The sequence below is a fragment of the Grammomys surdaster genome, unplaced genomic scaffold (assembly GCF_004785775.1).
Source record: "Grammomys surdaster isolate TR1022 unplaced genomic scaffold, NIH_TR_1.0 278, whole genome shotgun sequence".
NCBI lineage: Eukaryota > Metazoa > Chordata > Mammalia > Rodentia > Muridae > Grammomys > Grammomys surdaster.
In genome coordinates, this window is record NW_021604719.1 from 96212 (window position 1) to 111270 (window position 15059).

General features: G+C 40.0%; 1 protein-coding gene across 1 annotated transcript in view; it reads right to left on the reverse strand.

Annotated features, from left to right (window-relative positions):
• The window catches only part of Lars (leucyl-tRNA synthetase), a 53019-nt gene that overhangs the window by 24399 nt on the left and 13561 nt on the right, over positions 1-15059 (reverse strand). The window contains exons 7-20 of the mRNA XM_028777128.1: positions 14822-14934; positions 14044-14107; positions 13790-13857; positions 13320-13545; positions 9245-9332; positions 9088-9164; positions 8004-8057; positions 7078-7218; positions 6296-6373; positions 2535-2620; positions 2384-2449; positions 2221-2303; positions 1227-1365; positions 578-790 (exon numbers count right to left, since the gene is read on the reverse strand). Of these exons, the coding sequence (XP_028632961.1) occupies positions 578-790; positions 1227-1365; positions 2221-2303; positions 2384-2449; positions 2535-2620; positions 6296-6373; positions 7078-7218; positions 8004-8057; positions 9088-9164; positions 9245-9332; positions 13320-13545; positions 13790-13857; positions 14044-14107; positions 14822-14934 (1496 nt within the window). The remainder of the gene's footprint in view (positions 1-577; positions 791-1226; positions 1366-2220; positions 2304-2383; positions 2450-2534; positions 2621-6295; positions 6374-7077; positions 7219-8003; positions 8058-9087; positions 9165-9244; positions 9333-13319; positions 13546-13789; positions 13858-14043; positions 14108-14821; positions 14935-15059) is intronic.

Consider the following 15059-nt stretch of genomic DNA (forward strand, 5'->3'; position numbering starts at 1 on the left):
TTGGCTCATCCCAGAGAAGTGCTCCCTGTGCTGTGCTCCTGTTTTCAACCGAAAGCAACTGAAAAGAACCCAAGAAATACAGCAGGGCTCAGCTACTAACAAGATCAGGAAGATCTTGAAAATATGCAATTATGCAAAAGAAACAGAAGAGCACATATACCTTTATGTGAGTATAAATACATAGCTTTTAATTCCCAGAATATGTATGAACATTTGTTCTGAGAGAAAACCAGAAAAAAAAAAAGGTAATAGCAAAGTAGAGTGGACAAAGTGCAGTGGTGGGTGAAATGTCATGAGCACCCTGTTATCGTCACACACTGCATTATGCACTCTACAACCTGTCTTAAAACTGCTGCGCTCCTGCACCGAGCAGACCAGTGCCCTTGATGACATGAAATATATATAGTATCCTCTTTAGGCTGTTGATATAAGACAGGGAGGAGCACACATTCCACATTAATACATACTGTAACAAATCCAACTAACCCCTCCATAGCCATTCCTTAAGATACTTGAAGCCTTAAGACACCCTTATTGACTATCAATAAATGCACCCCACATTCTCTTGAGGGTTCACCTTTGTTCTGGCCACATGGCCACATGATTGTAAATGTAATATGAAAGATGATTTGGAATCAGATCCTTGCCAGAGGCTCGAAGGTCCACTGGATACCAAAACTCAAATTCCTGCTTCAACTGATCCAGCTTTTCCTTTGGGATCTGAGTCTTAGGAAATGGAGCATCCTTGAAGAACACATAATCCCAAACGTCCTTTGTCATCTGCTGGGGTCTGTATTGAAATAGAGTAAACAAATGGACTATTATTTTGAAAGAATCAGAATGTCCACCTAATCGTGTATTAAAGTTTTAATTAGTTACAGTATCAAACAAAAACAAACAGATTCCCTAAGAACAAGAAGGCATGACAGCACAGGAGGACTTAATCATCTTTCTCAGTTGCACAGTAAAAAAGCAAAATATAACAAAAGACTGCTAACCAAGCTCTTTTCTTTAAAGACAGGATCTCACTATGTAGACCAAGATGACTTTCAACTCACAGAGAATGGCCTATCTCTGCCTCCTACATACTGAGATTAAAAGTGAATGCCTCTTGCTACTGAAATTCTTGAGAAAATAAACATGAAAGAATGAATTTCTAAATATGTAAGCCACAATGTCACAACACCGGCAGTTGAACAGCTTCTTTTCCTTAACTATATACCAACCTGATGCCCAGTGGAGACTCTGCCTGCCCATGCAGGTCACCTCCCTGCAACAGGTGTGCAACTGTGTAGAACGCCATGTAAATTGTGGAATCCGAGAGAGATTCAATCAACCACTGCTCATCCCAAGGCAGCCGAGTGCCTGCAACACCAAAGCAAAAACTGACGTTGACTGAGGATGAGACTCCCAGGCCGAGGCCACATCGCCAAGGGTGCTTATCTGAGGCCTTCTGATGCTGTTCTGGCTGTGGGTTACTATTACTTTGGTTTGTTTGTGGTACTAGGAATTGAGCCAGGGCTTTGCACATGGTAGGCAAGCACTCTACCATTGAGCTGCGTCACAATCCTAAGAAGCCCTAAATTCTACTTTAATAATTTATAAAGGTAAAATAAGTATACAAAACCAAAACTGACTGAACCTCTGGAGTCCTTTAATAAAAATATCGTATGGCTAGAGAGGGTTCAGTAAGTAAGAACTCTTGCTGCACACACATAAAACCAGAATTTTGATTGCAGCACCTATGTAAAATCCTGAATCCCTTAGCCCTAGCACTATGGGGAGAGAGAGGAGGATCACTGGGGCTCTGGCTGCTAGCCTAGCTCCAGGTTCAACAGAAGACTGTCTCAATAAAGTAAGGTGGAAAGTGATGGAATAGAGCCAGACATCCTACACTGGCCTCCACACATGCACAGGCATGCATACCCTGCTCATAGATGTGCATATACTCATACATACTCCATATTCATAAGCACACACACAAGATAAATATATAAACAATCATATTGTAATATAAAAGCCATGTGGTCAGAGAGGCTCTATCTAGTATTAGGTAGTTAACAGGGAACCACATCCTGGTTCTTCTCATCCTCTCACCAAAACCTCTCTTCCCGCTCAGCAAACACCAGGAGAAAGGGGGAGGAAAGGCGAAAAATAGTGCATTTTCTGCCTATCTATCTAACAAAATCATTCAAACACAAGTATGAGAAGTCTGCTGACCTAAACCGTATGTTCTTGAGCAAGCATGTTCTTGTAGCCAGTCTAAGGAAGCTTCAAAATTCTTCCTGCTCTCTTCGCAGAATCTAAGAGGAACAAAAGCCAAAACATATCCTCTCTTTCATCAGCCACACTCCCACGCCCCTCTTGTTTTCTCCCATCTTACGTTTCCATGCTCTTCAGGCACTGAAATGTCTGCTTCTTCCAGTTCTCATCTCCATAATCCAAGTACCTGGGAATGAACAAAATAAGCTCTTCTTAACATCAGAAACGACCAAAGTGACTCATACAATTTTCTTGTTACAAGAGGGACTAACCACTGGTCACACAGGGCCACGACACACTCATCTGCAGACCTCGACATCACTTGTTTTTCTGGCTCCATGTAGATAAGTGCATCTCCCTAAAGGAAGGTAAATAAAGACAGGGCAGACGTCATGTCCCACCCAGCCTTCTCTTCCCCATGCAGCTCCTGCTTCTGAACACCTCATCAATTGGACCACTTTATAAACTACTTGTCATCCAAGCACTTTCTAATCTTACAGTTCAAAGTTGGCCCTCTTATGAGAGCTTTCCACCTTTGTTATAAAAATACAAAGAAAATTAAAAGAAAAGCAAAATGGATGATACTACTGTTTGTAAAAGAGAAAAGATATATAGATTAAACATTTAAAAATCTTATTATAAACTTTAGAGCTATTACAAATAAAGTTCTAAATAGAAAACTAACTACAGTTTACTTAATTTTGGTGTTTTGAGGCAGGGTTTCATTTAGCCCAGGCTAGCCTCACATCTGCTATGTAGCAGAGGATGATTCTGAACTTCTGGTCCTTGTGCCTCTACCTCCCAAGTATTGAGATAGGTATGCACCACCACATGGGCTCCAATTTTATTTATTTTTTACTTGACGTAAATATCTCTTAGTACATTGTAAAGCCAAGCATTTTAAGCTAGGATAATTTTTAACGCTAAAATCCGATATTACCATTACCAAAATGACTTGATGCTCTATTCTTAAAATTCAATTCAATATAAACTAAGTAGCTATGCTTTTGGTTTGTAAATAGTAAATTAAAAATAGACATTTAACTCCCTCTAAAAATTCCTGTAACTGACAATAAAGAAGATGAAGAGATGGGCTGACTACAAAGACAAGCAGAACGGAAAAAAGAAAAAAAAGGTGAGTGACAGTCACGTGAGGCCGGCTGAGGCTGGGGGTGTGGCTTAATAGGAAAGAGGCTGCAAGAAAGTACAAGTCCCTGGGTTGAAGACCACGTTAAAGAATCAAACAAATGAAGAAAGAAGAAAGCTAGATCAATCTTAAACAGAAGAAAAAGCTGAGGAGAAACCCCACTTGCACGGGAGAGCCTCCAAAAGCTCAGGGATGAGTGGAATGATTCGATTCTGCGATGACCCGGAAAAGAGAACTGACCGACATCTTAAACAGTGCTTAGAAGCCCAAATACTCTAATTTTCCATGTGCTGATTAGTTTTCTATTGTCAACTTAATACAAGCTAGAGTCACCCAGGAAAAAGGAAGCTCAACTGGGCTTCCTAGATCAAACTGGCCTACAGGCTGTCTGTGGGGCATTTTTCCTAAACTGATGATTGATGTGGGAGGGTCAAACCCACTGAGGGTCCACCCTAGGCTGCCTGAGCTGTGTGAGCACGAGCTAATAAGTGAGGGAGTAAGCAGCCTTCCTCTGTGCTTCCTCTGTTCCTGCTGCAGCTCCTGCCCTGACTTCCCTCAGTGATGGACTGTTACTTGCAAGTGCAAGTTGAAATAAACCCTTTCCTCACCAAGCTGCTTCTGGTCATGGTGTTCATCTCAGCCACCAGAAAGCAAATTATAACACTCACCATACAAACGGTAACTACCCGCATCCTGTGTCAGCAATATGTCAAAAGCTTATTATCTGGGGCAAAGTTCAGAACACAGACATCACAGCAAAATTAGGGGATTACTTGAAAGCCAGCACACCAACTGCTGGTACCATCTCTACCAATATTCCTTTCGACTTCTAGAATGCTCAGTCCAGAATTTCTACCCAGCAAGTCAAATGTAAATATAGAAAGACATACACCACCTAGATTTACTCTAACCGGAAAGCTACTAGAGACACAGCTTCATCAAAGTGAATGGGAAAAACAGAGAGGAGCCATAGAATTAAAACAAGCAGGCCAGATTTAAGAAGCAGGGAAATCTGTAATGATCAAGAGATATCACAGTGACAGCAACCCATCCAAAGAACCTGCTACAGTGGCTGGGAATGCATTCTAAGATGCAACCAGTAACATATTGAAATGAGGGACAAGCTGAGAAAAATGCATAGCTGCAAATTTTGGGATAAGTTGTTAAGTACGTGGTCAACTATTAATTTTAGGGAAAAACAAAAACTGGAGAAGAAAATACTACATACTACAGTCAGATTAGCCATGTCTCAGAAATGTAAGCAATGACTAATCTAGTACATATTATAAACACCTCTTAAGCATGAAAGATGAAGAAGCATACACAAGATATAAGGCAGTATTAAAAGATTAAAATCTAGATTTTTTTTGTCCATAGTAGAAGTCAGTGACTAATGAATAAACCTAAGGAAACAGCAAAACAAAACTATACTCCAGCAAATGTGGTAGCACAGCTAGAATTCCAGTTACGGGAGGCTGAAAGGAAAAGATGATGGTTTCACTGTCAGCCTGGGCTACATTAGAAGACCATCACAAAAAAAAACAAAACCAAGCCAGGTGTGCTAGTACACACCTATAATCCCAGCATTCAGGAGGCAGAGGCAGAAGCAGACAGATCTCTCTGAGTTAGAGGAAAGTTTCAGGACACTTGTCTCAAAAAACAAAACAATCAAGCAAGAAAAAATAAAAAAACCACATCATACACATTTTGATTAGAGATCTATGAGAGAAAGCTGGGCATAGCAGCGCACATCTGTAATCCCACTACTTGGAAGACTGGAACAGGAGGATTGTACCAAGTTTGTAGCCAGCCTAGACTACAAAGTGAGACCATGTTTCAGAAAGGAAAGAAAGAAGAAAGAGAGAAAAATGGAGTTAGAGACAGAGACACAGATGGATGTCAGTATTAAAATAAGCAACATAGTTGAAAGCTGTCCTCTCCAAAAATAAATTTAAAAGAATGTGGAAGGACAAAGTAAATGTTAGTGTGTGTGTGGGGGTGGGGGGAGGTAAATACACACAGGTAGAAGCCAGATACCATTCTTCAGGTGCCATCCATCTTTTCTTTCCCTTTGAGACAAGGTCTTTCACTGGCCTGGAGTTCACTAAGCAGGCTAGTGAAATGAACCCCAAGAACCTGCCTGTCTCTACCTCCCTAGGGCTGGATATCAAGCATGCATCATCACACAAGTATGGATTCGAGGGCTCAAGCCTTCTCCCAGCCTGTTTTGTTATGGAGCCAGCACCTAAGCTAGTGGTACACTCATGTTTCTCAAGCCTCTGCCTCCTGGTTACAGAGATGAATCACCAGCTTTGATTTTTTACTTTGGTAAACAGAAAGACCACTATCGAATGTCTGTATCATAACTGTCAAACTTTAAGAGGTAAGTAGCTAAGCAGAGTTTTGCCAAAGGAGAAACAGGAGGTGAAAACGAAAAACAAAGCAGCGCAAAAAAAAAGGACCCTAAAGTGACCACTGCCAGACACAGTGCCCAAGTTCTCTGGGTGTGCTCTGCACATGCCAGCTTTGGTTTTCTTTGGGTTTGCTTTTGTTTTCCTTGTTGTTGTGAGGGAGGGGCGTGTTGAGACAGGGTCTACACAGCCCAGGCTAGCCATGAGATTGAGATCTCCCTGCCTCTACCTCCTAGACACTGAGATGACAGGCAAGCACTACAACCCAGGACACATCTTAGCCTTGGAGTACAATCTCATCGCTATTACAGGATATGTAAAGTAAATGAGCTGCAGTTAGACCTGCTTCCTGCCATAAAACTTTGTTATATTTTTTTATACAGCACTAGGTTCTTCTACAGAACTCAGTGCTAATAATATTCTAAGGCCTATTAGTTAGCTGCTCTTCCCAGACAGCCTCCAGAATACCACATACAGCATCAATCATGTTTTTCTGAATAGTCTTCTTTACATGTTGGATCTTCTGTCCTTTAAATCCATCCACTAGCATTACCTACAAGGATGAGGGGGGAAAACATACAAAACAATTAAGTTTGCTTTGGGTTTCCCTAGCTAAGTTTACTTAACTCATCAAGCCAAAAGCATTTTTAGAGTAACAGTTATCACATTTATTATAGCCATAACTTTATTTTGATACAGTTGACACAACTGATAATAATATACAACATTGGTCTTTCTGTAAACGTAACTGGGTCTGGTCCAGTTGTCCTTCTGTAGCTGTAGCTAATGAGAGCAGAGCTAGGAAGAGACACTCACTTCTATGCTCAAGCTCCCGCATGGAGACGATTCTTCTATACTAGCAGTTTTCAACCTGTGGGTTATATATGACCCCTTTGGGTGTCACATATCAGATATCCTACATATCAGATACTTATGATTCATAACATTAGCAAAATTACAGTTATGAAGTAACAACAAAATAATTTTATGGTTGTAGGTCACTATAACATGATGAACTGTATTAAAGGGTCGGAGCATTAGGAAGGTTGAGAACCACTGTACTATGATCATTCTGGTGGTTTTTAAGGGAACCAAGTATATTCCACTCAGGCTTCTCTATTCAACCTTGTCTGTTACAGGCCTGCTATAGGCCTGATAGCTTCCAGCTTCTTACTTAATGGGCAAATTTAACACTAGAGCAAAGAATTAACTCAGAGCATACAGCTACAAATAGAAACAATAAAAATCATGACATACACCATCATAAAATCCTTTTAGATACAATTTCTCCTTTGCTTCTGCAAGTTTTTCACGGTCATTCTGGCTCTGAATTTTCAGCTCGTCACAAACGGTCACAGCAGGAAGATTTCCAATCCCTGGGATTTCAAGGACTGGCACCTGCAGAGAACACCAGAATGTATTCATGCTGAAAGGCAGACACAATCCATGTGGACGTGGTTCTTTTGCCACTAATGCTCTGCAAAGTCGCCTTAGATTTTACCATCACCAAGCAGTGGCATACACTCAGTGCTCACAGACCACTAGCCAGATGGATGTGAGCACTTCCTTACCATAAGAACAGCATATGCAGCCCCTGCTCTCACCCCCTGCCTCAGTTCACTGAATAACTAAGGGGCAAGAACTGAAGAACGTTAACTACTTTTATGGATGGTTTCAAGTTTGTATTAAACTCTTCAAGTCTTTCCCCCAGTGCTGAGGATCACATCCAGGGCACTGAGCATGCCCACGCTCACTCTCCTAGACTCTGCATGAAAGTCATTTGCTAGAAATCTTCTTACCTTTCTTCTGCAGGTATAACAAGAAAAACAACAAACACTAAGCAGCCTGCAAGGCTACAAAATAAATATTCATGAGTTTGGCCAGCGTAGTCCGGTGTTATCTTTACAATGCAGGGAATTAATCAAACTAAGAATACAGTATGAAACCAAAGAGACTAAAAGACTGTATACTACCAACTACAGGGGACAAGTGGAAAGGAAACTGTTCTTTTTTCTTTTAATGTTATGTACAATAGGAAATTAACAAAGTAAAGTATGAAAATCCCCTCTCTTATTTTGAAACTTTATCAATTATTTATTTTTGTTACAAGGAAAACATGGAAATGCCTCTTTTTTCTCCCTGATATAAAGATATATCAAGCCTGTGAACACTCATATACTCACCGGTTCAAACGGCAAGACCATGTCATCTCTAATTCCATACTTTGTTCGTAAGGCCTACAAAAAATTTATAAGTTAACATTAATGCTCAATTTTGTTACTAATACAATCAATAAGAAAAGCAAATTCAATGCCACCCTCCCCCCACTCCCCGCCTGGGCAAGACTTTAATATGTAGCCTATGCTGGCCTTATACTTAAGATCTTCCTGCCTCAGCCTCCCTCTTACCTGCCTTCAAACTTCTTTTCCATTATTCATTCTCTCCATATAGAATAATTTTTAACTTTATCAAATATCTCATGAAGGGACCTTTAAACTTTTAAACTCAATGGTTTACCTTACTATGAATGACCTTCAGGCATGACCACCAGTATTTTGACACTATGACAAAACCTGTCATCTATTCCCGATTATGAACTTACAAAGAAAACTTCACATTTTAAATAAGTTTACGATCGTTTTCATTGAGCCTAATCCACAGCTATCCTGTGACACATGTAATCCACAGGCCACAGGTTGAACATGCCTGTAGGAACTGCAGTCAGATGTAACAACACACAGAGACATCAAGACAGCACTCCAGTTAAGGGTAACACTCTGGGCTGTAATGAACATATGAATATAAAGTTTTCCTGGGGCTGGGAGAATGAGCCAGTGGGTGAGAGCACCTGCTGCAGAAGCATGAGGACCAGAGTTCAAATCCACAGCACACATGTGAGAAGCCAGGCATTCTAGTGACCCCAACACTGCACAACGTGGAGAGGAGAATCCTCTGGGACTTGCTGGCTACCAAGCTAGCTCCAGGTTCCATGAGCGACCGCCTCAAGAGTAAGGTTGCAGTGGTAGAGTAGAACACTAAATGTGCCACTCTGTCCCCTGTGTGGTAGTACACACACTTCCCACACACATAGCCTTCTCGAATTTGTCATAGACTTGTCCAACCGCAAACATCCAAACCCTGAAAACCAGGTTAGCTGTAATGGTCCAGAGTTAATCATGGATGTTCTTAGCCTTGTCTCCCAGCTGCTCGGCAGCACTCACTCATGCCATGCTGAATTAAAAACAAGGACATGAAAGGAATACTTACTTGCTTTTTCTTCAAGTCTCTGAGTGCCGCAAGATCATCAGGGGAATCAGAAGGAACACTTGTGACCACCCCAGTGCCTTATAAAAGACAGAGCGAAATTAACTAATACAATGAATCAGAATATGATTAGCAAAGCATTCTAAGAGGAAATCCGTACCTTTATCCTCCTTAATGGTCAGCATAGGGAGAACATAGACCACCTTATAGCATGTCAGGGGTGCAGAGAGTGAAGCCCCAAGGATTTCCTGCATAAAGAGCAGCAAAGCGGTGAAATGTAGCTGCAGTGACAAAAAGTTAAATAATATTCAAATGTTAAGGCCATGAAGCTCCCAAGAGCTGCATCTGCACAAAGCAGGGGCTGCAGTTAATGACACGGTGAAAATCACAATGATTTTACATGCTCTCACAACAAGTGGAAAATCTGTGAGAGACTGTTTGTTAACTTTACTTGGGTATTCTACCGTGTATACATACTTTAAAGCATCACGCTGTTCACCATAAGTGCACACAATTACGCCACTAAATAAACAGTTTAAAATAAAGAAAAAGTGAAATTATTATTCTATGATTTTAATGGTTAAAAATAATCTAAAATGAGAATACCAAACTTGACAATGTAATAGTAATCTAGTATACTAACATATGTACTACTTGTGACATTGTATTTCTTAAGAAAAACAGTATCAAGACCTATAGCAAGAGCTACAAAATGTCCAAAATGGGCTAGCAAGATGGCTTAGCAGGTGAAAGTACTTGTCAGCAAGCCTAACAACTTACATTAAATTCCTAAGATCCATGTGGTAGGAGAGGAATGACTTCCAAAAGTTTATTCTCCATACACAGTGCATAACACACCTTACACATATATGCCCATATGCACAAAATATGCAACATAAAAAGGAAACCTACCAAACACTATGTTACTTACACTAGTAAAACACTACAGTAGTAGTTTTCAACCTTCCTAATGCTTTGACCCTTTAATACAGTTCTTCACGTTGTGGTGACCCCCAACAGTAAAATTATTTCATTGATACTTCATATTTTGCTACTGTTATGAACCATAATATAAATATTTAGTATGTGACCCCCAGAGGGGTATCGTCCCACAGGTTGAAAACTGCTACACAAAACCCCTGCTTTCAGTGACCAAAAAATTAGGTAATAAACAAAATGTCCTATCAAGAAAATAGAATGCTACATATCTGTATAATTATGAATTCAAATTGAAGTAAAAAAATTCCTGATTGCCTCAAAGAAATTAGAAAACATGGCAACATTGGGCCTATGTTTTTTTTTTCTCTCTCTGTATACATACATACATACATACATACATACATACATACATACATATCTTCTTCTCTCCTTTTAGTGTCTCATATCTCACTCTGTAACTCAGGCTAGCATAGAACTAACAGTGATCCTCCTGCCTCTACTTCCTGAGCACCACTCAGCTCTAGACCTGTACTTGTATAAGGCAACAAAGGGCCTGCAGCTGCACACTCACTCTGCACCATTCCATTGTATTGGTGTGTGCGTGTGTGGGTGTGTACCTTTGTAGAATCAGGAATCATATGGGTACAATTTACATACCAAAGCGGTTTTAAAGGTTGAAATAAAAAACCTGTTCTAACATTGTGAGAAGGTACATTAAGAACAGGAAACAGTACAGTGTAGTAACAACTGTAATGCCTTTAATCCCAGCACTCCCTGAGAAGTAGAGGCAGGCAGATCTTTGTGAGTCTGATGTCAGGCTGGTCTACACAGTGAGTTCCAGGACCCCAGGCCTCTGTAAAGAGACCCTGACTTAAAAAACAAAGCAAAAAAAAAAAAAAAAGAACAGGAAACAACTGCTCCTGTAAGCAACCATATGAAACTTACTGAATCACAAAAAAACAAACAAATCCATGAAAGTAGAAGAAGGATGGGGAAGGAAGGGAATCATTGAGAATGGGGGTAGGGGAGACAAGAGAGGTTAATGCAGGGAGGGTTAAAATGATTGAAATACATTATGTACATGGATAAAAATGGTATAATGAAGCCTACTTTATGTGTAATTAAGCAACAACCCCACACCTGGTGGTACAGCTGTAATTCCATTTGTTCAGAGGTTATATAATAAGTTCAAAGCCAGCCTGGGGAATTTAGTGTCAACAAGTTTCAAAGCACTAGGGTGCAGCAGTGACTGAGCACCTGTGGGGCACAGCTCAGTGACTGAGCACCTGTGGGGCACAGCTCAGGAATGGAGCACCTGTGGGGCACAGCTCAGTGACTGAGCACCTGTGGGGCACAGCTCAGTGACTGAGCACTTGTGGGGCACAACTCAGTGACAGAGCATCTGCTTAGCATGATAATGGTCAGTCCCTAGTACTGAAGGGACAATAAGAAAAGAGCAGGTGGACCACAAGCTGGCTCTGGAAAAAAGCACTTGTACTTCAAGCCTGACAAGCTGAGTGGTGGAAGGAGAGAACAGACTCCTGAAAGCTGTCCTGTAATCTCCACTCATGAGTTATGACACACACACAAATAATAAATTAAAACTAAAAATAGAAGAACAGGAAACAATGTACTATTAATACGGTTTCTAAGAACTGCTTAGACAAAACAGAAACTGCTGCTAAAATAAAAGACAGAGCATTCAAACTCCCAATTATTATAATAAAAGCCAAACAGTGGACGCTTGTGTAGTTATAAGCAACCACAAGCAAACTGTCCGGGATTGACTACTGAAACAGTAAGTAACAGAAAGTGAGGCACAGCACAATATCCGTTATGGATTTGCCTGTAATGAATGTACTGCCAAACCATGAAAACGTTTCTGGAAGAACACACAGGACAGACACCTTTGACTACATCTGGAAAGGAAAATGTATAAGCATGGTTGTCTACTTCCCCTGATGATGCTGAGGCCTCACAATACCAGCAAGCTCTCTACTGACTATACCCCAGCCTTAAAAATGTATTGTGCTTTTTTCCTTCTTTCCTTTTCTTTACTTTTTTTTTTTTTTTTTTTTTTTTTTTTTTTTGAGACAGGGTTTCTCTGTATAGCCCTGGCTGTCCTGGAACTCACTCTGTAGACCAAGTTGGCCTTGAACTCACAGAAATCCTTATGCCTCTGCTTTCCAAGTGCTGGGATTAAAGGCATGCACGACCATGCCTGGCCATCTTTTGACTTTTGAATCTTGTAAAAGTTTACAAAGGATCAGGTGAGCACAGTGGCTATAATCCCAGGACTTGGCAGGCAGAGGCAGAAGAACTGACACAAGTTCAAGACCAGGACAGGCTACCAATAAGATGTCTAATATAACCAAAAAGAAAACAAAAAAAAAAAAAAAGAAAAAAAAGAAAACAAAATGGCTAGGGCTGTAGCCCAGCTGATGCAGTGTTTGCCCAGCATGTAGGAAACCCTGGGTTCAATCCACACCAACACATAACACTGACTGTCCTGGCACATGCCCAGCACTCAGAAGGCAGAGACAGGAAATTTAAAGTCATCATTGACTATGTAGCAACCTTAATGCTAGCCTGGGCTTCATAAGAGCCTTTCTCAAAAACCAAACAAACAAACAAAAAACTACAACATAAATAAGAAATAAAGCTCAACTAAAAGCAAAGACAGTAGTCTATCACATTTTTCCTGTAAAAGGTTATTTATCAAGGAACCACGATCATCATTTACTAAATAGAAGACAAGCAGTTCTCATTCCAATCTCAGGAACATGGGCAATGTTTTCAAGAACATTATTCTCATGGAGCTATTAACCCAAGGAAGAACTATGTGTTTTTCAGTCAAATACTAAGTTGAAACAAACTCCAAAAACACGACTTTAGGGATCACTACTATACATTAAATGAAAAAGCAATAACACATAACACATACAGACCACACAAACAGAATGCTGGAGTTGGCTGGACACACAGAATGGTTCCATTAGGTCAAGTTCAAGTACAGCACTTAGCAGGGATGAAGAGAGGTAGAGGCCCCTTTGGAGGGGTGAGGATTCAGCATGGCAGAACCTTCTAGAGAACACTAGGACAGCTCTGTGCCTTGACTTGGGTAGGGTTTGCTTAAGCCAATACGCTTGTAATAAGTCACCAAAATACAAATGCCCTGCACACATTACCTCATGGATAGTCTAAATACAAAGATTTCTGTTGTTTTTTCAAGCTCCAGAGATACTACTTCCTTCTAATGATACAATGAAAATTGAGACTATGTTCCCCCAACTCACCTCTCCCATTAACTCCTTCACAACGGGCACCACTCCATTGTGCTTGGTGAAGCCTTGGTATGACATATTCCTGGCTGCTCTCTGGGTACAGATGAATATATCTCCATTTGCTGTCTCAAACCCAATGTATTTCATATCAGGCCGAACCCAACAATTTGTCTGTCCAAACATAGTCTCAGGTCTGAGTGTAGCAGCTACTAGGAAGATATTTTTCCCTTTCAGGCCACTAAGGAGAAAAAAAAAAACACATATTTATATTAAAAATGTGGATTCCCTCATAGTTATCTGATTGTTCAAATGATAAATCAAGCCAGACATAGTGGCATCTGTAATCTCAGTACCCAGAAGGCTGAGGTAAGAGCACTAGACTGCCAAGCAAAACCCAGTCTCCAAAAATAATAATAATAATAATAATAATAATAATAATAATAAATAACAATAATAATAATAATAATTTTTAACAAACCTACCTTAATTTTGATGGGTATGGTTCAAGCACCTTCAGTTTGACCAGGGTATATTCCTGAGGTCCAACACCCTAAACAAATAAACAAGGGAAAGCTCCAATGGAAAAGATGTGGATTCAACCTGCTAGCCATGGAGGGATCTGCTTCTAATTTCTGACATAGACTCTGGCACATGGGAATTAACTCTTCCTCTAATGAAGAGAGCACTCTTGGTGTAGCCACACTAAAGAGTATTACAGGGTATCCGAGACAATCACCTCTCCAGTTTGTCTGTCATGATCCATGCAAGGCTGTCCATCTTTTGGGGAATAAATAGTGTACCTAAAAAAAGAGCAATAAGCAGTAAATATTGTCATATTCAAGTTACATTGTAATTTATCAGCCAATGTCAACAATATCATACAAGTGTGAATTATAGCTAAGCCTCTCATCTGACCCAGTGTCTATAAATCTATTTTTTATGCTTTGATAAGTGGTTTTGTAAGTATGGCTTCTAACATCTCCCATTCATGAAAGGGAACACTACTGAAAACAATGGACTAACCTTAGCCTTTGGTGAGGAAACAAAACTATAAGATAAAGTCACATATGAAGTGTAAGTCACTTTGACTTGATCTGCACAGAGAAGTATAAGCTAAAACACAAAATAATTTTGCCTGTGGTTTGCTAGGAATACTGAACAGAATCATGCCATTCCCTCTGGTTCTAGTTGCTGAAAATAAAACAACAACTCAGAGACATTAAGACACTGACCAGCAAGAACCTAAAACTGTAGCCCAGTGACAAACTGGCCTGTTAAGAAGGTACAAGGCCCTAAATTCAACACAAAAAAAATATGAAAATAAAAAACTAAGACACTGGCAAGAGTAAAGGAAAATAAAAGATACAACAAGACAAGAAGAGAATGATGGAAAAAGAGAAAAGAGATAAGACAGACAGACAGATGACAGATGGGTAGATACAAGACATATGTACTGAATTGTAATGCCAGAGTTATGATTTTTAGTTTATTATACTGAAAGAAAACAAACTCACCGCTTCCCAAATTTAATTTTATTTCTTTCTCTTAAAGTTAAAAACTGCCACCTGACAAAAGAATCATAGTAAGGATTCACATCCGTAGTGATAAAGGAACGCCGCCAGTCTACCTAGAGAAAGAAAGGAAAAAGATAATACTTTTTTTTAAAAGAATTATTTATTTTATTTATATGAGTATTCTGCTGCTCTCTTCAGACATACCACAAGAGAGCATCGAACCCATTACAGATGGTTG